Consider the following 27096-nt stretch of genomic DNA (forward strand, 5'->3'; position numbering starts at 1 on the left):
ATGAGTATATTATTATCTAGTGTAATTGGTAAAGGAATTGACTTCTTTCTTCAAATGGGGAGGATGATGTTTTAATATCTATATGGCAGTTTGAAAGGTCAAAGCAAACATGATTTAACATTGGAAAAATGTTATTTCAGGTAATTGCTTCCCACTGAATACTTTTCAGAGATTTAAAATGCTTTCATAAATCTGATAGTTCTTATACATGTATGATTCAATAGTTTTTAAATGAGGCAACAAATCTGCATTGAAACATGTCAAGTGCTGGACACACACTGTAAACTTTGTAGTCTATTATTTTTATTATTATTACTATATTATATGTATTTAGTTAAGCTTTAATATATAATTACCACTTTGGTTAGGATTATCTGCAGCATTTCACAGGAGAGATAAACATTGCCTAAAGACAAAGAAAAGCAAACTGCTACTCTTTCAATTATAGCAATTACATATATGAAGTATATTCTATATATGCCAGAAGATTTATATCGCTAACCATTTCTCAAACAAATAAGCCTTACTCATACATTTTTTGTTCCTCTAAATCATCCTTGTGCAAACAGTAACATTAGATGATTGCAGAAAGAGTATTCTGAAGGAGTATTAACTCTTTTTTTGCTACAGATTTAAAAATGCAGCTTCTGCTTTCATTCTAGTAAATCTGCTGCCAGTGAATAGTTTGTCTGTCTGCTATTTGTGCCATAAGTTGTTGAGTGGGCCACATCCTCCCCACATTTTGATTCCAATGGGGCTAACTGCCAGCATAGTGCTACAGCTGTAGCTATATTCTTGGGCTCAGATGTGGAAAATCAAGGTTCCAATTCTCATAATGAAGCTCACTGGACAGCCATGGGTGCATCACTAATGTCAGCCTTACCTACTTCATAGGATGGTTGGGAAGCTAAAGTACTTGAGTTCCTTGGAGCAAAAAAAGGGTACAAAAATAAATTAGCAAGTGTGCAGGGTTGGGATTGCAACTATGGCAGTAGTTCTTTGCTGTGGGAAACCCGGATGTCACTCTCCTTTAGCTTGGTGACAATCAGCTAAAGAAATTAAGGCAGACTTACACAACTTGAGCCCCACCAAGCCAAACACAGCCTAGCAATGGCCATGCTGGCTGGGAATTATGGGAGTTGCAATTCAAGTCATCTGGAGGGCACCAAATTGCAGAGAGCTGATGTATGGCAACACAGGAGACATTCGGTAGGACGCATATTTTTGGTGTCTTTTAGGGCACCAAGTACATGGCAGGCCACAGTCTATGGACTGTGTGGCTTGTTAACCATGCTGAACAACCCAACAACAAACCATGGATTTTCAAGGTGGCTTGTTCGAGAAAAATAAGCCACATTGCATGGTTAACAAGCCACCCTGTGGAAGACATGCTGCATTCAGACAACACGATAACCCACGGTACAGCAACAACCCACACTCAACCACTGAGTGTGGGTTAGCATGTTGTGTGAACCCAGACTCCTTCCCCTTCTATACCCCATCCCTCCTCTTTACTGTATCACACTCTTCCCACCCCCTTCCTGCAGTGCACCCCCCTTTCCCCTAACTTTATTGCTGAGCTGTGCGGCCAGAGGAAGCAGCCAGCATAGCTCTTCAAAGCCCGCCAAGCCAAAATGCCTGGGCTGTCCCAGGGGGGTCATGAGGGCTGTTCCTGGAGATAATCTGTACAGGCATGGTTCTCCAGAGTCTAGCTGCTCCAGAGAGCCCTGCCACCCACTCTCTTTGCTGTCGCAAATGCCATGGCAGGAGAGCAACTGGCAGGGCTCTCTGGAGCACCTGCTTGCAGCAGCAGGCCCTCATGGGTCGGCTGGCCCTGGTTGAACCTGCAAGCAGCTTCCACCACTGCCTTCTCCTTCCCTGCTGCTAAACCCAAGAATGTACCTACTGTCAGTACCTGAGTCAGCAATCTGAGGTGAGCCAGGAAATAGGAGCCATCGGACACACCAGTATTCAATTCTGAAGTGTAAGTTAGGACCAAAGGACAAAGGAATTAGGCCCAGGAAGCAGGATCAAGGAGCAAACCAGATGTCAGGACTGAGGGCTCTTCTATATGAAGCTTTTAACCTGCACCTTTACTAAGGTTTCTGTTTCCAGATTCTTTGTGGGATTAAGTTTGGCTCCTGTACAAGTTTTTATTTTTTCCGGGGGTTTTCTTTCTCTGCCTTTCTATACGTTTCATTATATAACCACTAGGTGGTGTTGTGGTATAGTGGAATTGCACAATTATACAAGATTTCTATAGAGTTCTAGAGCCCATTCAGAAAAACTACCACACTTTCCCCATTAAGAAAAAAACACACGATAATGGTTGGAAAGTGCTGGAAAGGCCCTGGGGGAGGATGACATCATGTAAAGGACCTGCAAACTATCATGAGTGAGCAATCACCAGTACACAATAAAAGCGTCATGTAGAAAGGCTCTGAAGGACAAATCAGGAGTAAGTCAGATATAATAACACACCGGAGTTCAAGAAGACCTTTTTGCCCAAGTAAAGCTCAACTGGAAGTCCTTCTGTACACCTTCTTGTCCAGAAGGATCTAATGGCCAGCCTAGTTGGGCAGAATTAGTCCAGAGCCTGAAGATACATCCCAGAGAAGCTGCCGCCTGCAGATCAGTGGTTCACCACATGGGGCAGCTGTCCACAGATCCAGCAGCTCCTGACAACTTTGGGGCAGGAGAAGAAGGCAGTGGACGGTGGCAGGCACCTCCAGGGCCCCATCAGAGGCAGTGGCAGGTACCTCCTGTCAGGACATAGGACCTCAGAGGAACTTCTTCCTGGAGGAAATGATGCACACAGGGTCAGTTTCCCACTAGGGATTATGGGACTGGTAGTTCCAGTCCCTGGTGGGAAAAGATACTCTGCATACCCATCACCAGCTTTCTAGTCCTCAAAGGTAAGTTGTTGGTTATGGGGGAAAGGGAAGGTGGCAGCAGAGGCGAACACTTTGGAAGTTCTTTTGAGCCTTTTTTGTAGCTGAACTGAATGCTTGCAAAAGCTCAACTGCTTTTGGGCTGACCCGTGGGATGCTCATGTGTCCCCCGCACTGAGTATTCTGCTAAACCTAGTGTACATTTACATTACTGGATGATTATTATGATGGTGATGATGTACATAGTGGAGGGACTGATTAGCAGACATGTTATTTATCTGCCATTTAACTAATATAAAAGTGCGAACATGAACAAATTATTTTAATACGATATGATGTAGCATTACTTATATATTATAGCAGACAAGACCACTCTCTTCCATTGCTAGCCATATCCTCCCTCCCCAAATCTCATTATTTGCTACATTTGCCAGTAAACATAAACAAGTATCAATTTGACATTGTGCATGTAAGTAATATAACAGCAAACAAATCAGTCAACATTGTATTCCATTAATGTAATAAAAATAAAACAATTTGAGCAAAATAATTGGATACCACAGTTCACTAAAACAGATGAGAATTACCTCTTTTGTAGGATGAATGACTGTGTTAATTAATATATATTTGCTAGGATAATTTAACTAATGTGTAATATGCAGTTTTAACATGACAAATTAAGATATTGAATTATAAATGAAAATATAAAAAATTAAACAATATCAAAACAAACAAGAAATTGTGCTCCGTTCCTGGTTATATTTACCAAACTATATCTTCTTTGGGTTGCAAAAAGAAAGTATTAGCAGTGTTATAACAATTCCTTAGAAACACTGGCTTGGATCCTAATTTTCCCTCTGAGAATGGAAAGTGCCTCCCCCTTCCCACTGCAGCCCCCTGAAAATCTGCTGCTGGAGTTTCGGGTGCTCTTGGGAATGGTGTAGGATAAGCTACAGGACAGATAAAGATGGGAGTTGGCGGAAATCATCCCCCGCCCCGCCCCCCGCCGCAATACATGAACAGAGGAAGAACTTGGAATCTGAGCCATTATGATTTATTATTGTTGTGTGTATTCATCTAGATAAAACAGGCACGCTGCATTAAATATAGAAAGGAAGAAAGGGTTAGTGGTTTGGTGATAAGGGGTTGGAATTAATGTGGGATCAAAAACAGGATTTAGGTGGCGATGTAGACAGATCTGATTACATGCATCATAGAAGGTGATGGATGAAAGGTGCATGGAACCTGCAATTAGCTTATGCACCTTTCAGTTGCAATTGTGAGCTGCTGAAGTTGTAATTAGTACATTTAGAACAGTCAAGAAATGGAAACCACTGTAATTAATGAGTTTTCTGTGTGTTTTGCACATAGGGGCACATTACTACAGGGTGATATGTCATATGAGAGGAAACCCCCCCCCCCATTCTTCCCATATGGCAGCAGTGCTGCTAGGACCATTCTATACTATGCAAGATAAACAGGGAAGATCTATCTTCAACATCTGCTTACCCCATATGGCAGTGTCAAAAGTAGTTGCAGCAGCAGGGACATTGCGTAGACCAGGGATGGGCAGAAGGTAGCTCTCCAGATGTTTTGGACTTCAATTCCCATAAGCCCCTGCCAGCATGACCAATAGTCAGGAATCCTGGGAGTTGAAGTCCAAAACATCTGGAGATCTACTTTCCGCCCATCCCTGGTCTAGGCTTGCAGCTCCCATAATCCATCCCCATTGGCTATGCTGCCTAGAACTGATGGGCGTTGCAGTCCAACAACATCTGGAGGGCCACACGTTGCCCACCCCTGGCTAGACTCGAGCATTCCTATGAGCAGCAACACTGATCACAGTACCTACCTTTGCAGCCAAGAGTGGGCACAGAGGAAAGTCAGAAAGCAGTGACAGGGGGAGAAGAGCAGTGCAGGAGATGGGAAGAGGAAGGACATGGAGCCTTCCTACTCACCCACCTACTCATCCACTCCCTACCCTTGTCAAACTTCCCTGCCTGTCAGATTGATAGACTCTTAGCTAGTGTAATAACAAAGAATATATATATTATGAACAAGCAACTACAGTGAGCCTCCCCCACACTGCTTTATTTTTAAAATAAGAGGCTCTGGGCTGGTTGTGGGGAGGTTAGGGTTGTTCAACTATGCCAGTAAAGTCATAAACTCTGGCCGGAAAGCTCTGTAATCCCAGATGTGGAGAACTGGATTGTGGATATACAATGGTGGTGAAGGAAAAGCATCCTGCCCAGTATTTGTGTCTCACAATGTAATCAGTATCCCAAGGATTGTGGGTCCTGGCTGAACTGTTTTGAGTTGACCCATGGCTTGAATTTACTTAATAGGTAAGTTCAAGCCATGTCCCTCTTGGGGGTTTCCTGTTGGCAGCTGTTTGGACACTGTGTGAACAGAATGCTGGACTAGATGGACCCTTGGTCTGATCCAGCAGGGCTGTTCTTACGTTCTTAAATGTAAATTGTCCCAGGTGAGAATGTAGGTTCAGTTTCTCTTCTACATTTTAACCCACATGGTGAATGTTTGTGTGCAGTGCAAAGCGTGTGCAAGAAGCTCCAAACAAGGTGTGTCCCCCCCCCCACACCGTATGTTTAAAATAGCCTGTAAAAAAGTGCTCTCACGCAAGAATTCTCTTGCTGTACCACACAAAAGCAGCAGCAGCAGCCAGATGCCACCATAAAAGTTCACAAGCAGGGCAAAAAGAGCATAGCCACTCCGGCATCGTTTCTTCCAAGCCTCTGGCAGTCAGAGGTACACTGCCTCTGAAGCTGGAGGCTCCATTTAGCTGCCGTGGCAGAGACGGTTAGCCCCTATGGACCGAAAGGCTCAAAGGCGCCGCTTGCCTCAAGGGGGCCGGGGAGAGGTCACACACGCGCTCCTTCAGGAGCAATAAGTACGGTTCACATGTGGGAGGGCGTGGCTCGCAGGCCTCTCCCCTCCTGCGAGACACCCCAGGGGAGGAAGGCGGGGAGGCCTGGGCGCGCTCTTCTCCGCTCGCGGGCGCTGCTCTGGCGCACCCCGCGGCTGCTGAATGCGCGGCGGCTCAGCCTCTCCGCTTCGCGGTGCCCGCCGGGCCGAGCCTTCTCCTCGCCCAGCATCAGGTGGCGGCGGCAGGCGCGAGAGAGTTAACGCGTGGCGGGCCGACGGCTGTGCGGGAGGCAGCCAGGCGGCGGCGGCGCGAGCGGAGCGGAGCGGAGCGGCAGCAGCGACGGGAAAGAGGGTGCAGCCGCGGCGGCGGCGGCGGCGGCGGGAGCGGCAGCGGGTGGTGGGTTGCTAGGGATGGAGAGCGCCTGTGTCACCCGGATGTGAGTGTCATGTTGGCCCAAACTCGAAGGGATTTGCGAGCGGCGGCGGCGGCGGCAGAGCAGCGGCGGCGGCGGCGGCAGCCACAGCGACCCCCAGCCCTTGCCTCTCGCTAGTCAGCGCGCCCACCATGGGGACAGCCGGATAGCGGGCGCGCAGGGCAGGGGCACGGCAGGGGCGAGAAGGGAGGGGAGCAGCGGCGCACACCTGGCTGGGAGCGGCGGAGGAAGGAGCGCCTCGGGCCCCCCGCGGAAAGTGACCATGATGCCCCAGCAGCAGCAGCAGCAGCTCCCTGACGGTAAGCGCGGACGGAGCGCCCCCTGCCCGCCCCCCGTCCATCCCCCGAAGCAGCCGCAAGGGCAGGAGGGTGCCTGGGGATTGAGCGGCGAGGGATTGTGGGGGCTGCTGGGAGAGAGATTAGAGGAGGAGCCGCGGGCAGGATTAAGGGCTGGGGAAAGGCAGGCAGAGGGACGGGGACGGGGGCGGCGGGCGGCGGGCGGCTCCCGAGGTGCAGGCAGCGAGCTCCGGCCGCTTCTCGCCCTCGGTGCGCTGCCTTCCCCCGCTCTCCGCCCGCCCCCTTCCCGCGGGAGCGCGTTGCATTGATTTCGCACGTCTGCCTTTTGCCTCGCGGCTGGGCTGACGTGGGGGGCGAGAAGGGGACGGGGCGCCTTCGGCGGGGGTTGCTGGCCACGCGGGATGACCGGGGGGCAGGGCGAGGTGAGCCCAGGCGCAAGGCTCTTGGCGAGGCGAGCGCTGCTCGCGCCCCGCCGCTGCCGGCAGCAGGCTCTCTCCCAGCCCGACTCCCCCCTCTTCCCCAAGCGTCGAGGGAGAGACGACACAAGGGGCCCGAGTGTGTTAATCGCCTTGGCAAACAGGCTCAGGCAGGCGGCGCCGCCGCCGCCGCCGCCTTCCCCCTCTCGCCGGGAGCTGCACGGAAAATGATTCATCTCTCCCGAAATTGACAGGGACTTTGATGTTGTGAGGGTGCCCGAGGGCAAGAGAAGCCCCCCGCCCCGCCCCGAGCGCACTTGGCTTCGCTTTCAGAGGTGCCTTGCAAAGCAGAGGGAGGAAGAGGTTCTTCCGTGGCATCCCATAAATAGAAAGAAGGAAAGTCGGGGGCGGCGTGGCGTGGCGTGGCGTGGCGGGGGAAAGAGAGAAATGCTGTTCAGTTTAGGGGAATGTAAAATTATAAAACGATTCTAGGAGAAATGATCGTGGGATGAATCTCACCATGTTTGCTGTTGTGTCAAATGGTTACGAGAGGCAGGCACTCTTCTCCTTGGGTAACCTAGCAATGGACCCAGCTGTTGGTGTGACAAGTGCAATCTGATGGCCACCCACTCATCACTCTTACCCTGTCACTGCTCCCCGTTCTCTGAAAGCACTATGCAAGAGCCATTTGTTCCCCTGGTCAGTAAGAAACGTGCAGGCTACATCCAAGAATTACCTCTTCCCAGCTGCAGGCTAAGGGAGCCATCTTAAACATCTCCCTTCCCCCCACCCCCGCCCCATCCATTTCTATTTTGCATATCTACATGTATGTGCACACTTGCGTGCAGTAGAGTAGAGGTAGGAGAGAAGCAGCACCAGGGGCTACAGCCCAGCTCTTATCAGTATAGTATGAAAAGGCGCACAGGACATGGCAACTCCCCCCCCCCCGCCCCGACTTTTGATTGCATCAGTCAAAGGGGAAATTTGTAAAGGGAACCTTACTACGTCTGTGTTCTGTTAGATCAGCACTGATCATAAGATATTAGTTTCATCTCCTGCCTGGGCAAGGCTTCCTGTCAGTTTCTCTATTTCCTGTACATCCCTCCATCTTTTTTCCCACATAGATCTCCAACTTTAGAGTACAGTCAGAAGAAGCTCTTCTCCACAGGTGGACTTGGTATCTACCTAGAGACCTTCTAAAGCAAAATAGCTCCTACAGTTGCATCTCTTTCCTTAGTAATTTAGGACTATTTCAACTCTTTCCTTAGTAATTTAGGCTGTTTTCCCCACCACAAATAATCTTAGTTTTAGGGGGCACTTAAATACCTATTATTATCATTATTATTATTCTGGGATCAAAAGTCTCTATTTAAGAGTTAAGGGCATGCACCAAAAAGCATGGAAATTATAAGCGAAGGTATCACCCTAACATCCATGCCACGTAAGCAGTCAACACATCGTCTAGCATATTGTGCACATTTACACCTTTTTCCAGGCACTCATGCTTTCCATTGGCCTTTTAGCCCCAAATGACTTCCTCTGCAGGTTAGGAGAACACTGATGTTCAGGACACTACAAAGACAGAGATCACCTAGCTGCACAGTGACTCCATGCTATACAATTTCATTTGGATTAGAGACAATGGCATACATTAGGACTGACAAACGATATATGGATGGGGTGAGGTGGGGAAACAAGGTTGATTGTGGAAGGATGCAGAGAGGAACATAAGACTAGGCACATACACTCACTGGAACAAGTGTCTGTTTCATAATAAGACAATACACAAGTTAGCAAGGTAAAGGAGGAGATGAATGCTGCATTTATTAATACATTTATATTGGCCTGGGCTTTGCAACAGGTTAGCTCTCTTTGTAATGAATTGATTAAATCGTTAGAATTTACGAGCAGAGCACTTTTACTTTTGGTTAAACATGCACATGTTGTGCTTTCCAGCATAATATATGAGCTTTGTAGTTGTTAGAATTAAGAAGTTAGCATTGAAGAAGATTTTAAGGTCAAGTACCACTGACTTCAGCTTTGGTGTTACCCTCCAACTTGCAGAGGAAGAAGGCTGGGAATGGAAGACCACAGGAAAGCATGGGTACCTAGAGACTGAGATGTAAGGGAGCATACTGTGTGAGAACATATAATGTATTTACTCCTTACATGATGCTGAAGTTGTGGATGCCTTAACTTATGCTGTATATGCTTTTTGGTGCACAAGTGAATTTGTAAGCATGTAGGGCACAATCCTATGCATGTTTAGACAGAAGAAAAGTCCAACAACTCCCAGCATTCCCCAGCCAGCCTGGGTGTCTAGAGAATGTTGGGACTTGTTGGCTTTTTTTCTGTCTAAACATGCATAGGATTGTGCCCTTAAACTCCTTTCTTAAACTGAAGGATTATTGATCCTAGAATGACCTTGCTTTTTTTGAAAAGAAGATTCACTGAATTACATGAGCTCTTTTGGGGTGGCAGCAAAATTTCTCTTCAGTGTGGCTTTACAATAGCTAACATTTATACTGCACATTAAGGTTTTGGAAGCACCGTCTATATTTATTTCTGTAATCTGTATACCAACTCTGTAGGATAGGCCATTTGGATTATTAACCTTATGTTAACCCATATTAATGTTTGTATTATTAACTTCATAGTTTACCTAATGGTTTAAGAAATAATCTAACTGTAGTCTACTGTTGTTGTTCCCATATTGCCCTGCTGGGACAGGGCTAAATCTTAGAGTCTAACACTTAGAATGGTTTGCGACAAGTCTGGAATGTAATCCAGTGCTTTTATCGCAGACTACAAATCAAGTGAACGTGGCAGGGAACTCAAAACAGAGAGAAAATCATTTGAGGAAGCTAGCCACTACAACCAAAATCATAATATGGATTATATATTCAAATAATTAATCATGTAGAAAACATTTACAGGTTTTATACACAGGAAATAGAGAGATGACTTGATCAATTTGAGTTCTCTCTCTCTCTCTTTCATGCACATGTAAATGAAGCAGCAGCACCACAGCAAGACTTCACACAAACGCACACAGAGCAGCACTTCACACACACAAAACATGCAGCAGCAGCATAACTCCGTTTTTATACCTCCTTACCCCCATATCTACTCTTGTTGCTGCATGTCTGATTAGTCTGATGCTGGTTATTTGGGGGATGGGGGAGAGATTCCCCCCAGAGATGACTCTGTTTATCAAACAGAAGCTCATAGTTAAATGGTTGATTAAAATAGGAGCTTTGAATCTTCATAGATTCAGGAATAAACACTGGATTTTCACCAGATCAATGAAGAGCATACCCCTACAATATCAGTTATTTTTTGACGTAATATAATAAAACCAGCACAGGGAGAGAACTATGTATGTTTCAGGTGGGCACATAAATGGTTGAGACAGTAGGAGCCTGGTATTCAAGTTTTACACCGCTATAGTATTGCCATATTTCACTTGATTATTTTGATATTTGACCAAATTATGTACCTCACAAGGTAGGTTCTCTGTGCGAAATTCTCTCCCTCAACCCCAGATAGGATACATTGCTTTAATTTTATGATGAATATAATGTTCAGACATTTTGATGTTATAACTGTAGCCATTTCATGCCTATACTGAATGCGTAGAAAGAAAGTGAAATCAACCCTGCTGACCCCTCCCCTAACCCTTGTAGATTCAGTACAAGTATAAAAGAGGGTTCTGTGCACATACAGCTGTATGTATGTACTGTATTTCCTTTCACATGATCAGGGGCCCTGACTATGCAGGATTTCCAATCATGTGGAGGAGCCCTATACACAAAGCTGTATGTGCGTAGAAGCTGTTCACAATTGTTTTAACATTTAGAACTGGCAAGGAACTAAATGCATAGAATTTGGGCAGGGCCAGAAGGCATGACCCCACTCCTCTGTGCACTCAGTATACACACATGTCTGTGGGAAACAAATGAAAAGTGTTTCTAAAAAATCAAGCCGCTTTACAGCTGCTCTTGTGGCTGTATAATATCCAAAAGTCACTTCCTAAAATTTTGGGCTCCTTCAGACTGAGCTTTTATCCTGTGATTGAGATTGCGCCTTTACGGAAATTTGCGGGCTCTTTACATGACGTCGTGATCATTCAAGGCGTCTCCTGCACTAAGTGCCCTTTGTTCCGTTTTAAAATAAATTGCAGATAACAAGCTGTCAAATTACCCCATTGTGTTCCGCTTCAGTTTCCTCCGTGAAAAGAGTAAAAGCGAAGAGAGTAAAAGAAGAGGAGCGAGATCAATGAAAGATAATGGAAGACTCAAATACGGGGAGAAGGAGGGGGAAGGGGGTGGGGGAAAAGGAAGTGTGTGAAAAGGGAGATGCTGTGATCCTGCATTTAAAACAGAAGCAGAAAGCCCCATTTTAAATGCAGGATTTTAGGCTGGTGTAGAGATGCCCTTTGTCTGCCATTCACCATTTTGTCACCTTCCAGTGTAACCAGGAAACAGATTACTGAATGGGTTATTCAGAGTAGGCCATAATCTTAAAAGAGGAGTCACCAGGGGAAAGGAGCAGGTTTTATTCCCAGTTCAGTGGTGACTCTGACTATAACCTTCAACTTTTTGCCATATGGCTGCCATTCATTCCAATGAGAAAAAATAAACAGCCGTATATGGGACACTGTTGCAGTGTGGACAAAACCCATTTTCCACCCCAGATACTGGGGGCCCAGTAATATACACACCCACACTCTACACACATCCTGTTTGTCATAATGACAGGCATTTTGCTAGTTACTACCAAGTGTTCACAAATTTGTCCCCCCTCCCCCTGCAGCCATAGGGCTATGTGAAGAGACAAGAACCTCTTCCTCTCCCAGGCCTGGGACTTGCTGGATGGGCAGCAAGTCTCTGAATTCATGCTGTTCATTGGAAGCAATCTGAGTGCCTCCAAAATGCAGTACAAAGCTATAGACAAGACTTTCCACCTTCCCTAAATCCTGAAAGCATGTCAGAGGCTGAGCAGCAGGTTTGGTAGCAAACACAGTGGTGCTAGCCAAAATGTATGGCTCCCCAGTGACTGTTGTTATGCCGTGTAAAAGATATTGGGTTGGATCCAGACTTAGTCATGCTTAGGGTAGACTCATGGAAATCAAGTTAGGGACAAGTTGCGCATAACTAACTTAAATCCCATTTATTTCAATAGGTCTACGCCGAGTATGACCAAGGGCACAATCCTATGTGTCCTTGGAGAAAAAATAGTCCTACATGCTGGCTAGAGAATGCTGGGAGTTGTAGGACTTATTTCTGTCTAAACATGCATAGGACTGTGCCTTTAGTTTGGATGCAACCCATTATCTTTTGGGAAACTGTTTTTAATGATCAAATAAAGAAAATTTTGATCATAGCCAACATGATCATAGCCAACATAGCATATTCATGTTGGAAGGATTATTTTTCAGCCGAAATATATTCCAGTTTCTGTAGTTATTGAAATGGGTTTGAATATTTGATATTTTAAAGAATACCTAATGTTTGTTCTTACATTTGGAGCAAGAGAAGACAGTGAATACTGAACTGCCAAAGGAAGAAAGTTTTATTCACAAGGAATTAGACTCTTTTGTTGCTTCTCAAATTGGTGATGTACAGCTTCTTTAATTTTTCTTTTAACTTGTGGATTTAAATGTGTTTTTCACAATGCATCAAGACGAATGCTAATGTTTGTAATGCTGATTCCTGAACCTTTTAATCATGGTAGAAAAGATCTGCTGAGTTTAAGAAAAGGAAGGCTTCAGAATATAATGAAAGGCAATAGCTTGCAAGTAGTTTAAAAGGACAGGATTATTTAAAACTGGGATAAATGCATCTTCTCCCTGTTTTTCTCCACAGAAGCAAGCTATGCAAATAGCACCAGAATTCCTCTCCCTGGTGACGGACCAGCTCTCCAATCAAACAGCTCAGCACCATCCAAGCAAACTGTGCTATCTTGGCAAGCTGCAATTGATGCTGCTAGACAAGCCAAGGCTGCCCAAAGCATGAGCACCACCCCAGCCCAACCTGTAGGATCTCTGTCCCAAAGAAAGCGCCAGCAATATGCCAAGAGCAAAAAACAGGGTAATACATCCAGCAGTCGGCCAGGCCGTGCCCTTTTCTGTTTATCCCTGAATAACCCAATCCGAAGAGCCTGCATTAGTATAGTAGAATGGAAGTATCCTTTCAATGGAGTTTTATTTTTACCGTCTGTTCTCTGGATACCCAAAAGTACATCAGAGAGATAGACTAAGGCTCAAACTACATGTTACACAGAGTTCTGTGTTATTGTTTTCCTCTGTGAGTGTGTGTGTTTTAAATCAAAATCAGACTGGGTGACCTGTGAGTTGGACTGGAGAAACTGTGGCCAGAGAAAAGCTGCTCAACCCATATCTCTTCTGGTTATTTTTCAACTCAGCACCAGCCTTTTCAAGCTACTTTTTCATTGGTGATTTTGGGGAGATACTGGATCTATATCTTCCCCACATATTTTTCTCTGAGGGTGAAAAGGTAGCTTGGCGGGATGATTGTGAGCTTTAAAATTGCTGAGTTGCAGCCTGTCCATGTTGACTTGGACTTTAAAAACATGGTAGAAAATGTACAGAACTTTGTGTTATGGCTGTTTGAGCCATAGATACAAAGATGACTTGCGGAAGCACTTTTGTCTCCTGAAACTGTAGTATAAGAAATGACTTGTAATATGTATTGTAGCGTTTCAGTTTTAAGGATGTATTTCACACTTATTAAGGTACTGCTGGCTATAGACATAATTGTTGACAAGTTTTATAAACATATACAGACATAGATTTTATATACTTAGCAAAGCAGATGGTTGCAGATACCTAATGCATGGAGATGAGCCTATGTATCTTCATTGTGTTATCACTAATTAAAACTTAATGTTTAAATTAGTATTTCAAAAATGAATACACAGATGACACTTTGATGTAAGAAGGTTAATAAGTTACATTGGTACAAAAATGGTGCCTACAATTTCGTTGATACCATTAGTATCAATAATTTTTAATTTTTGTGAACCGCCCTGAGAGCTTCGGCTATTGGGCGGTATAGAAATGAAATAAATAAAGAAATAAATAGTAGATTAATTGTACTGCTAATTTCAGCTGAACCAGCTCATGCATAAATATGTGGATAATTGCAACCTGTTAGCTAAAGCGTCATAGATATTTCACAAATCTATCTGTTCTTAAATTGTTCTGTATGTGCCCAAGCAAAATTGATGTGCCAAAATTGGGTTGGATCCAAAGGTTCCCTTCGTTTGATAGAAGGAGTTATCCTCCATCGGAAGGACAACTTCATCTGGAGGAAGACTACTTCTATTAGCCCAGGAGTGGGCAGCTTGTGGCCCTCTGGATGTTTTGGCTTACAGCTCCCATCAGATTGATATGGTGCAAATGTTGCAGTGCTGTGGTAGTGCAAAATAATTATGTGAGGTTCAAATTATGATGTTTGCCAGCTGCTATAAGCCTCTTTGCAGACCCTCTGTCAGAGTACTTGTACTCTACAAACCATGTCCTTCTCCTTTCTCAAATACGTTTGGTAGTGTAGTGACGGCTTCTAGTACAGCTGGGAAATGCATGCATAGCTGCACTGGCTATGATTGGGTATAGGCCTATGATAACATTTTTTGGGGGAAATCAGGCAAATTGGCATTTCAATATTGAGCCAAATGTATTAATGCAAGGGTGGGCAGAAGGTATCCAGATCTTGACATCTGCAGTTAAAGGAAGGAGATATGATTGAGGCCTTTACCTCAGACCCTGGGGTATTGCTTGTGAGGTCCATTGCCACTCAAGCTTAACAGTATGGGCTTGACAGGCCATCAGACTGATGATGCTTAAAAGAATCTCTCTGGCCTTAATCTTCAGTCACTATGTAATCTGACAGCAGTCATTTTGACAGTGGTACAAATTTGTCTTGTACCCTTATACTTTCACAGAACTATCCAGTTTTTAGTTTACCACGTACTGCCTTCTAATTGCTGGATCCGGACATTAACCTAATTCAGTAACACATTCAAACGAGAGTACATACTCAAGATAACTTAACACATATTAGTTATGTCTTAACTTTTAAGAGATCCTGTGTATATACTCTTGCTTTGTAAATGTAAAACATTTACAAAGTTGAATGTTAAACAATCACTGCCAGTTCTGTGTGCAGAATCAAGAGATAGATATTAATGAGATTTGGGCAAGGCATTGTATATTTCTCTATTCAAGTATAGGCCATATATCTTTATATATATCAAAATATTTCAGAGGACAAAGTTACTGGAATTTCTGTTTATTATTTTCAAAAATTTGACATGAGAGAATAATGTTCCTAATGGTGGAAGTCTGGCTTCCTGTTACTGCCGTGTGATCTCTTGTGATAGGGCAGTGGCTGAAGTACCTATGCATCTTCTACTGGGAAAGGCTGTACCTTACCGATACAGTCCATTTGATGAAACTGTCTTTGATATCTCCAATGAAAAAACAACTAAATTATCTCTGCCTCACACTCTGGATTACTGCTTGTGAGACCCATTGGCTCTCAGAGTTGACAGTGTGATGTCTAACAAAACATAACTCAGTCCTTTAAAACTGTTGTGGCCCTACCCTTACGTTATCTTAATGCCAAACTGGATGAAGTTTGCAGGTTTAAAAATGCAAATCAGCTGGGGAATGATTGGTTGCTACAGGTACGGAGTAGATTTAACTCTTTTCCTCCCTTGCTGCAGTCAGTGAGGGATTTCCCCCCAAAGCAACTACCAGCTTCAGAAGAGAGATTTTCCTCACAATCCTGGTAATTATTAGTTCCCTCCCATACCACTGATGCTATTTGTGTTTTTAAAAGCCATTTTGATGGTGGTAAAGATTTACATAGTTTTAAAAGTTACCAGCTCGCTACCTTTCACATAAGAAAATTGGTAGATTCTTCTTCTATAGTATTAAGGCAGGAAAACATCACTCTGTAGTCTATTATTCTACTGCTGCTGTACATATGCAAGGTCCATTAGTACTAATGATAGGTATGGGTAGACCCTGAGGAGAGAACTGATCTCTAAGCGTTTCACAAAGGCTGAGATATTGATTCAGTATTATTCAATTAGATTTTTTTTTAAAAAAAAAATTAATATAAAGCACACTTTGTGCAAAGAATGTAATGTGTGGTTTATTACCAAAGAGAGGGCATTAAAAGGTCATGGTGCTGGAAAATAATTTGATGGGGAAATATAATGGATGCTTGTGGAGGATGGGTTGTCACTTCCATCAGTCAAAAGAATGACAAGAACATGTCACTTTTACTTCAGAAACAAGCTTATCATCCCTAATGCAAAAATTAGCAATGAATTAGACTAGGGTTTATATGTATATTTTTCAACACTGGATGTTCCTTAACAAGACATTTCAGACCGTTTGACATATTTATATTACTGGCTATTTTTGCCAATTGTGTGGCCTTAGCTGTTTACATCCCATTCCCAGAAGATGATTCTAATTCAACAAATCATAACTTGGTAAGTATTTTTTTATTTCCCTCCTGTATTGTTGTTTTTTAAAATTTGTACACGGAACCTTAGGGAAAAAAGAACTTGTAGAATGATTTATGCATCTACTCTCAGGAAAAAATGCAAGACAACATTTTAAAAATGTATTTTGTTGCCAGTTCTAATAGTGATTCTCTGCTTTCTGATGTTATAAGATAGGTTATGATAATGACTAATTCTTGGGGCAATAGAAACGCATGATGAGGAAGATAGTAATTAGATTTATATGTTGCTGTTTTTAATGTTACATGCTGTTCGTTGTCTTCATGCTCTTTAATCTTTTGTATTCAGCCTCACATGAACTTTTATTTTTCTGTTAATTTAGTTTCAATTATTTCAATGTTTTTAAAAGAAAAGTCATGGGAACAATGAATGGTTTATATCAACAGAGATGTACCCTGGAATACATTAGTCAAGGATCAGAATTTATTGGGAAATAATATACATAATTACCTTGCTAATTAGATAATTGAACTTGGGAAGAAGAATGTCATAAAGCACGGCAGTGATCTTTTAAATGGCGTTTACATATTTTAAAGTAGAGTAAGGATAATGCTGTTGCTTTACAGGAAATGTTTAGCAGAAGCTGATCCATTTCAATGTTGTTGTGTACTGCAGTAGATGCTAAGATATATATTTAAAGCCATGGGCTTGGATCCAAAGCTGTCCTTCTGTTAGCGGAAAATCTCTTCCGCACATGGAAAGACTGTTTCCGATCTAGCAGAAGAGGATTCTATGAGAAAACTGATCCCCCAAATCCAGAGAAGTTCTTCTTTTTGTGCAAGCTCTGTCTCAAGACCTTTTTATGACTCACTAGAGTTTATCTGCTAGAGCCTGTAACTCCCTTAAGCTGCAATCCTATCCGCACTTACCTGGGAGCAAGCCCCATTGAACATGTTTGAAAAGCTCCTTTAAAAAATTGTTCCCCGTTTTCTTTTAGAATGCTGTCTCTATATTTTTTGGTCATTTTTATGTTCTCAGTTTATTGATCCTATGGTATTAAACAGCCTCGGAAAACAAGAACTCTGGCAAAAGACAGAATAATTCAGGTCAATTTAAAGAACAATCCATGCAGTAGTGTATCTGAGCCAATGAACAGTCTGGTTTCCCTCTCAGAAATTTAGGGCACAAATCTCTGCGTTGTTGTCAATCCACCAAGAGGTCTGTGCTAATAACTAATATTATAAAGCATTACTTGAAGTGGGTAAAGCATCTGTCTATGTCAGAAGCTGGTAATTTTATAGAACTTTAGCTTGGTTTATTGTATGATTTTTAAGCAAGTGGTAAGGTTACGTTTTTTTGCTTTAATCCAAGGGTGAGTTAAAATATTTTATTTTTCAGCCTTCACTTCCATGTCTTTTTAAAATCCTCTCTTGAGGTTTCTTTAAACAAAAATAAACTATTTGTTACATATTTTCACTGACTCTTTGATATTGGTAAAAGATCTGTTTGTACTCTGCATGTGAATTATTCACATGTATGCACATGCGCATTTCAGACTGTATACTTGCTGCACATATATCCATAATGACTACTTTGAAAAGAAAAACTAATTTGGGTGACATATACAGTGTATTAATGGTATACTGTAGGCAGAGTTATTCATATGAATGAACTGCATTTTTTTTTAACGCAGTATAGTATAGATAGCATCTGTATCAGGAAGACCTGGTTTGCACATAATGCCAACCCATGGTTTATTTAGCCCATGGGTTGTTGAATTCTGGGTAATCATGATGTGTGAACCCAGCCATGCTAACAAACCATGGTTTGTTAATCACAAACAACCCAGAAAGAGACCTCATGGTTTGTAGTCTGGGTTGTTTAAACCATGGGTGGTTGTTAAGTGTGATTGTACGCTGCCTTGAGTGCCATTTTTCTTGGTAGAAAGGTGGGGTTCAAATCAAATATTAAACAAAAATGGGTTGTTTCACCAGGCAAAAGAGGCAATGGGCAAGAGTGGTGAAAACCCCCAGCTCCTCTACATGCCAGTGCTATAGTGCCACAAAGGCATTTGGGATACAGGGAGGGAGTGGGTAAAAGAGGAGGGAAACAAACAACCCAAGAACTGAGAAAGCAAACCACAGTTAGTTTGTTGTCTGCCAGACAAACCCTGGGTTAGCATTCTCTGTGAACTAGGTCAAATTGTGTATTTTTTACATTAAATTTTACTGAGTGCAAATAGAGGTGGGCAATTTGCTGCTCATGGATGGCCCCATTGCTGCAGGTATCTTAGGCTCAGACTCTTAGGGCTTTGTAGGCTGCAACCAGTTGAACAAGAATTGGTTTAATATGCTTCCTGTAGTCTGCTGTTAAGAAGGCAGCAGAATTCTGTTTTAGCTGATGATTCCAGATCATCTTCAAAGGCAGTCACATGTAGTGTGCACTGCAGTCATTAATTGCACTCAGTGTTAACTTGCATATGTTTAAGGTTGTCAGATTTAATTCAAAGACTGTGCTTGTATTTTAAAATCCTCTGAGACCTAAAGAGAGGAGTAAGTCACTGCACTTCTCAGACCAGCCTTCCCCAACCAGGTGCTCTCCAGATGTGTTGGGCTATATTGGCTGGGGGATTATCGCAGTTGTAGTCCAAGACATCTGGAGGGCACCAGGTTGGGGAAGGCTGTCCTGACCATTCTCCCCTCTTGCCTCTCCTGTACCTTTGTCTGCCCTCCTCTCCTGCCTTCTGTAGCAAGCGTGCCTCTGGTTTTGCCCGTGTGTGTGTGTGTGTGCGTGTAAAGAAGGGTGGGTGAAGGTAAAATAGGGTAGGAGGGGTAACAGTAAGAAAGAACTGGTGAATTCTGCCTGAATAGGTTGTGCTTCTTGGGAGGAACCAAGAAGTAGTTAAGGGTGGCACCTCCTGTTTCTGGCCTGAGGAGAGGGAGAGAGAGCTCTGTAAAAGAGTCTTCCATGAAATAAAACTTGAAAATTTGGAAGCAGAGTCTTCTATGGGGTGCAGTCCACCAACTTTGAAACAGAAGACACAGCAGCTGTGCCCTTTCCCTTCTTAACTGCTTCAATGAATTTCAAGCACAGTCTCTGGATAAACGTGGTAGGCCCCTATATGTATTTAGCTTAATTTTCCCCCCAATAAGGTTCTGATCTCTAGAAGGGGAGGATAACATTTGATAAACCATTCACTTAGGAACAGAACACTGCTTGGGAAAAGTATCTTCCATCGTACATGCCTTTAATTCATTTAATGGGTTGCCATCGCAGGTCCGTCAGGCTGTATCATTGCAAGCTTCTAGGAAGCCTTGAGGACTTACTTGATTTCTCTGGCCTTCTCCTGAGTATGTTTTAGTGGGCTGTTCTGGGTTTTTAGCTGCACTTGTGTTTTGGATTTTATTACCGCCTAGGAAAGGTGTTCTTTTACTGCTGGTGATTGTTGATTTTATTAATTTTGGCTGTTTTATCACTCTTGTAGCATTTTATTATATAGGATTTTATTGTGTAAGCTGCCTTGGGAGGATGTTTGTCCTTCAAGGAGGCCTAATAATAATAATAATAATAATTGATATGTTTTTGTTTGCTACGATTGTGCTCTCTGCCTGCATTTAGGAAATGAAGGTATTCTGCTGCATATTGTTTGAAGAGTGAAAAGGGATTGCAGGGACCTGGAACACATTTTTGTGTGTGTGCATACAGTGTAGCCCTAACTGATTACACTGCCAGCGAGCAATTCACATTAGTGAAGAATATTAGTCTGCCAGCTTGTCTATTAGATGATTTATATTGCAAATTATAAAGTTTAACCCATACTCCATTGAAGGCAATCAACACGAGAAGAAGAGGAAACCATTCATGTATTTTATTTATTTATTTATTTATTTATTTATTTATTACATTTCTATCCCGCCTTTTTTCCTCCAAGGAACTCAAGGCGGTGTACATACTCCTCCTCCTCTCCATTTTATCCTCACAACAACAACCCTGTGAGGTGGGTTGGGCTGAGAGTCTGTGACTGGCCCAAAGTCACCCAGTGAGCTTCCATGGCCGAGTGGGGACTAGAACCCGGATCTCCCAACTCCCAGTCCAGCACTCTAGCCACTACACCACACTGGCTCTCTTATTATTTTTTTAATAAACCAGAAAGTCACAGTAAAGGTTAGATTAATATAAATTATTATAACTGGCAAGGTTTATAAATAAAATGTACTCGTCAGTTCATCTAAGGCCAAGACATAAAATTTCAATTAGTTTACAACAGACACCTTTGTAAACTAAATAATGATCCTATATTTTTTGTAATACAGACAATTCTAGTTTGCTTTACCTAATTAGTCAGATTAGTTCTTTGCCGAGAGATTCTTCAGGAGGTGCAGTTTGTGTAGTTGTGATTTTTTTCCTTTGTGGGTAGTTATTTGCATGACATTACATTAACTGGGCATGTTTAGCCTTGAGAAGACTGAGGGGAGACATGATAGTGCTCTTCAAGTACTTGAAAGGTTGTCACAGAGAGGAAGGCCAGGATCTCTTCTTGATCATCCCAGAGTGCAGGACACGGAATAATGGGCTCAAGTTACAGGAAGCCAGATTCCGGCTGAACATCCGGAAAAACCTCCTGACTGTTAAAGCAGTACGACAATGGAACCAATTCCCTAGGGAGGTGGTGGGCTCTCCCACACTGGAGGTGTTCAAGACGAGGCCAGACAGCCATCTGTCAGGGATGCTCTGACTTGGATTCCTGCATTGAGCAGGGGGTTGGACTCGATGGTCTTATAGGCCTCTTCCAACCCTACTATTCTATGATTCTATGATACATCTCTTAGAATCAACTGAGTCAGTAATGTAAGGACAGTTGTTAAAATGCTGTGCTTGATTGGTAGACAAAAGCCAGCTCACACACCTGTGAGCTGATGAAATAGAGACAGCCAGTATAACGCTAAGCAGCATGTAGTATTGCCAGATTCAAGGTGATGAATTTTGGGAGTGATAGTGGTGGAAAACTAATAATTTTGCAAATAAAGAATGCTGATTGGTAGTCCAGAAATGTATACTCAGATTTTTTTAAAAAAATATGTTTGCTAAAACATACCATGAAGGCACTTTGGCTTTTAAAATTAAATAGGACCTTATATAATATTAGTAAAGGTATAATAAAGTCAGGAAATATCGTGCTGCTATACAACCCCAAGCCCTTTAAATGCTTTGTGCACAGGACTATTTTCTATATCTTAAGAAGGGTATAGCGGAATTGAAGAATAACAACATGGCTCAGCATGGCTATGTTATCATGTTCTTATCCAAAATGGCCACCAGCACATGCTGCAGCCCACCATGGCTTAAATAAGTTAGTTAGTTGCCCTGATTCAGCTAAGGTGCACTGTGTATGTGGAAACAGACTCCTGTGCTCATAGTACCAGCTATGTGGGGAATTGTGCGAGTAACTAAGTGCTGTATGTGCAGTTCCCCTCTTTGATCCACTAGTTGAGACTGCACCTTTAAAGAAAAACCCAAGCCCTGGTGATTGGTTGTTTGGGAGAAGCTGGGTGATAGGCTCCCCCATCCCTGCCAAACAACTGAACAGAATATTTTAATTTTTAAATAGAGCTCTATGCTTTCAGCCCCAAGGGCTGGCCCAGTGTTGCCTGAGCTGAAGGACAAAATGCATCCCTCTCATTTCATCTATGGAAGCCAAGTGCACTGGCAGTGGAGTCTTATTCAAATTAAAACAGCATCCCCTACCACACCTGAGAGCTGCAGGATAGCTTAGGGGGTGCAGGGAAGGCTGTGTGGAACATGCAGCTCTTCCATCCAACAGAGGGGAATGGCCACGGGCTGCCACTGCTATCACCTTCATCCTGTGCCACCCGAGGTGACCGCTTCACTCTGCCTAATGGTAGGGCCAGCCCTGGCAGCCCCAGCTGCTGTGCACTTTCTCTGTTGGACTGGAACAAATAGGCTCAAAATAGATAAAAAGTACTTTTTGAAGATACACAAAAACTACCCTGTAATCATAAGAAGAATGGCTAGGTGATGCATAGTTGTTCATATTATTCCCAGTATGTGGGAGCATACTTACAGAATTGTGACAAGTGTCCCCTTGCCGGCAGCGCATCATTTTGTCTTCATCACTTATCTTTGGGTTGGGGTGAGGTCAGATGTGAAGAAAGTACTCTGGGAAGGCAGAATGAGCTTCTGATTTCACCATGCATTTCTTAGTGTACTTGATCTTTGGCAGATAATAGTGAAACATAACACAGGACATGTCTACACTACAAATTCATATAGGTTTTATACCAGTATAACTGTCATGGACACACACAAGTTAGGTGAGGCTGCTGATAATTAAGTTTTAAGGCAGAGCCATCTATGCATTATCACTGAAGTGGAAGCCCTGTACTTGCAAACAAATGTTATTAATTAAATCCCCTTTGTTTTTAAATATGATCCCTCTGAATTGGCTTTTGGAACATAGTAGAATAAGGCATCTCCTTTACTTTACTCCTCTTTGAACTGCCTGATGAGCAGACCCACTGGAGTAATTAGTTATATTCATTAGACCTTATCTTGATGGTCTGTACTGTTTTAATTTGGTCTTGCTGTTAGCACAGCTTTTTACTGCCTGAGTAAAAGCTATATTCATTAGTATCTTGGTTTTGATTAGATTCTCCTGACACTGAATGCAGAACATTTATATTGGATCCTGTACAGAAGATTTTTCTGTTTGTACATGATGTTGTATTCTGGAACGAATAGTTTGATCTCAATACTATATTCAGAATTACTCCTTGCACCCTTTCTTTGTGGAATCCATGTCAGAATCTGATCTTATCTAGGTACTAACTTATAAGTCCTGTTTACGGCTCTTTTGCTTTTATTTCCCTTGGCTTTCTTCCCAGGTTCTCTTTAGCTGTATTGTTTCAGTACCTCTTCTACTTCTTATATCTCCTTGTGCTTCTCACTCTTGATTAGTTCTTTATTTCCGCTAGCCTTATCATTTATTCTTGCTGTTAAGATCTGGGCCGACAGATTTGTTTCTTCCATCTTAAGATAGTAGGTGGCCGGAATTTTGGCTATTCAACAGGGTGGTGGTGGTGGCATTATTACTATTATTATGCATTATGTAACCTAGAAATAGGCTGATTGAAGTGAAAAAAGGTAGTATTTTCCAAAGAAACAGCACATATGAGGCCATTCCATGCAGCCTTAAGGATTTGAGCTGGTTTGCATGATCACCATGGCTTAAACTTGGTGCCATTTGCCTAATTACCTGCTCGGTTTATCGTGCTGTCTGAACCCAGCCACCGTGGCTTGTTGGAGTGGGGGAAAAACTCTCAGCCCAACAACAGGCCATGGGTACAGATGCTAGAATCTTGAGTTTGGACTTGGGAAACTGAGGTTCAAGTCCCTAGTCGGTGGTGAAAGTCACTATGAGAGCATAGTCAAATCTCAATCTAACCTCTTCTGGAGGCTTGCTGTGAGAGTAAATCTTTGCTCAGAGCTGTTTGGAAGAAAGGTGTGTTGTAAACAAAATAAATTAGCAGAAGTTTTATGAGGTTAGGAAGACAGTTCATGTGTTATTTTTTCTTCTCTAATTTGAGGTCCTATTGATTCTAGGAAAAACTGACAGTGTTCCTAGCTTTAAAAATAAGACTGAAACTGCAAAGGCTGCATAGTAAGACAGGGAACCATCCTTATTACACTGTCATCTTAGGGCTTTGTGAGGGTGATATGACTAGCAGTGCAAACCTGTACATGTGAACTCAGAAGTAAGTCCAATTTTGTTTAATGGGGCTTACTCCCAGGTAAACGTGCACCAGATTGCAGCCTGCACTACCGATACTTCCATTTTACATCCTTACATTCAGTGTCACATTCTGAGAACAAAACCTTTGTTCAGAAATATTGGATGTAGATCATTGTTGTTGTGTTAATGACCAGAAATGAAAGCTACTTAAATAAGACTTTGCCTCTTGTTTGCCAAAGGTGAAAGCTTAGGGTAGTATCCAACAGAGCTGCTGTGCTCCCGTCGATTCTGTTGTGCAAATGGAACCCACTGCTTGTGGTGCAGGGATTTATTGCTTCATAAAGCAATCCCGGAAACACCCGGAAACCCTTGCTTCAGGATAGGGACAGGCTGGTGGAGCTTCATTACGTGAGCTCCGCTGACATGTCCCGTTCTGGAAATGAGAGTTTCATCTTGTTTCCAGTTCCTATCCAAAGCTCTAAATCCCCATTGCACAAACTGTGGATCCCACTGGTACTAGGGCAGCATTGAATACCGCCCTATATTGAAACCATTTACTGACACCTGTATGTACAATGTACTTGTCATAATAATTACATATATAGCATTTCCTTAAGTGCTCAGTTTTCCATATTAGCTCAATATTCCTCACTTAGTACGTCAGTATTACTATCCCCATACTGGGAGAAAAAAACACTGAGCTAAAGAGAATGGCTTGCTTATTAAAGCCAGCCACTGAATTCCTGTCTAAGCTGAAATTTGAGTTGGGGACATATAGCAGTTCGCTCTCACTCATAACCTCTGTGCTATATCAGAACCCGGCACAATTGCAGTGCGGCTTTGCCCATTGATTTTGTTAATACATTTTGACGAACAAATCCTGCAGGTACATTTGCTTTGTGTCTTCATTTTTTGAGAAGAATTTATTTTTTAAATTTCTGCATTTTTCCTGTGTTAGAAAAATGTAGAACTTTCATTGTTTACTTCCTCTTTTTTAATGATGTTTTATTTGAGCTGCTGTAAACATCCCACTCATATATAGATCCCCATTTTTAATGTAAATACTGTGGTTTTAGTATGCATCTCATAGCACTTGTAAAGCAAAATCTAAAGCCAGCCATCTGATCAGTGTGCAGGAGGGACAACACTTTTGGTAATGATTTTGGCAATGTGGCATAAGTCCTCTTTTTCCAACTAATCTGTAGGATTTTGTTATATCTAAACCTGTTTTAATAGGAGACTAATAAGTACAAAGGCCTTGAAGGCCTTTTGAGGCCTTCCCCAATAGCTTGGGGAAGACAGCAAGAGATGGCTTTTTTCTCTTTCAAAATAAGTTTGTTTTTTTAAACAGGGCCTCTATAATTTCCCATGTTCACCTATATTTGAAATCCTTCAAGAGATTAGTTTAGTTCTCGCAGAGCTGGTAAACCTGTGCCTGAGCCATACCATTTAGGCTGCAGAAATATGCTTACATGATAGAATATTTCTCCATTCAAAAAATCCTTCCACATAGAAAACTGTAATTAATGGCCTTCTTCTTGACATACTAATTTTTGGTGTGTAACAATCTTTTTTTTTTGTGGGAGGGAGCATTCAGTCATGTGAACCACTCCTGCGGAATGATGTGGTACAGTGCAGGCACAGTGAAAACAAGGCCATTTTTTTTTTTTTTTTTGCGGTTTGCTTTGTGGCAAGTATGTTCATCTGGCTTATGTCCTTTTTCCTACAAAGCACGCAGAAGCTGTCCGATAAGATCTGCTTGATTTTTTTTTTAAAGCCATGTTTAAAAAGCTTTCTAACCCTTATAATTGTATTTATCTGTTTGGGGAATTTGTAAATCACCCTTCCACTTATCCAAGCACCCAAGATGATATGCAGAGTATAAGCACAAATGCACGCACGTGCGCACTAAAACCAATTAAGAATTGCAATATTAAAAACAGCAATAAATGTCAGGGACAAGAGATATTGGCAAGCAATTTTTCATAAAGATACAGGTCTTTCTGTTAAGTTATACATCAGGGGGTTGTAATAGGGGTAAAACTATGCTCCTGACTTATATTTCATTTTCAGATATTGCAAATAAAAGGAGGTTGTTACTGTTAGCACTTTGGTCACATATATAAATGGCCTTCTATAGAAAACCTGCAAGATGCAGTCTAAGGCTGTCAGTATGGTTTCTTCGACGCAAATAAGATACCAGCACCACTAAGATTCTTTCCCCAGTTACCACCTAGTTCTCAAACATGGGGCACATACTGAGTGACCTTTGATGGTGATCTCAACATTTAGACACATCCTTTAGGTAGGTTAAGTAGAATGTAAAAAAAACTCCAAAAAGAATGGAGGAACATTGCCAGCCACACTTCCATGGCATTACTGCTCACTTTCACCAGTCATGGGGTGGCATGCTGCTAACACTCCTCATATCACTCAGTGGGGTTTTTTTTGTTCTCCATTGAGTTCAATGAGTGGTTTTACACTTTGACCTCTGTTGAGGTTGGTGCAAAATTATGCCAGTGTAAAGGGAGGAATTTTGAGTTAAGGAAGTGTAGGACTTGTCATATATCAATTCCTCTATTCTTATGTTTGCACCCATTTCTGCTTGGCCTACATTGGCTGGTAGGGTTGTGCCAGCAGTGCAGATACACCTGCATGGAGTTGCACTGGCATGTGTACAGTGTTGCACGGCAGGATCTCCACCAACAGAGGTCTAGCCTGACATACACTGGGACAACAAAGCTTCCGCTGTAACCTAAACAGCCCCGCCCCCAGGTGGCATATCTGAGTACAGAATTGCACCCTTAGATCTAGTAACTAAATCTGTGAAAAGCCTTCTAGCAAAGACTATGTTTAAAACAAAAGCATGTACTGTTCTTCAAATTCTAGTGCTAACGTCCTATGTGCTTGAATGAAAATTCT

General features: G+C 42.6%; 1 protein-coding gene across 2 annotated transcripts in view; it reads left to right on the forward strand.

The window, feature by feature from the left end:
- Positions 1–5849: 5849 nt before the first annotated feature.
- Positions 5850–27096, forward strand: part of CACNA1D (calcium voltage-gated channel subunit alpha1 D) — a 302650-nt gene continuing 281403 nt past the window's right edge. The window contains exons 1-3 of one of the 2 annotated variants that reach the window (XM_084832473.1): positions 5850–6507; positions 12788–13106; positions 16346–16451. In XM_084832473.1, the coding sequence (XP_084688599.1) occupies positions 6471–6507; positions 12788–13106; positions 16346–16451 (462 nt within the window). In that variant the 5' untranslated portion in view covers positions 5850–6470. The remainder of the gene's footprint in view (positions 6508–12787; positions 13107–16345; positions 16452–27096) is intronic. The other variant, XM_084832474.1, reaches the window with a different exon arrangement.

This window comes from Heloderma suspectum, chromosome 2 (assembly GCF_057233095.1).
Source record: "Heloderma suspectum isolate Gila_16-S chromosome 2, 16-S_ref, whole genome shotgun sequence".
In the NCBI taxonomy this organism is placed as follows: Eukaryota; Metazoa; Chordata; class Lepidosauria; order Squamata; family Helodermatidae; genus Heloderma; species Heloderma suspectum.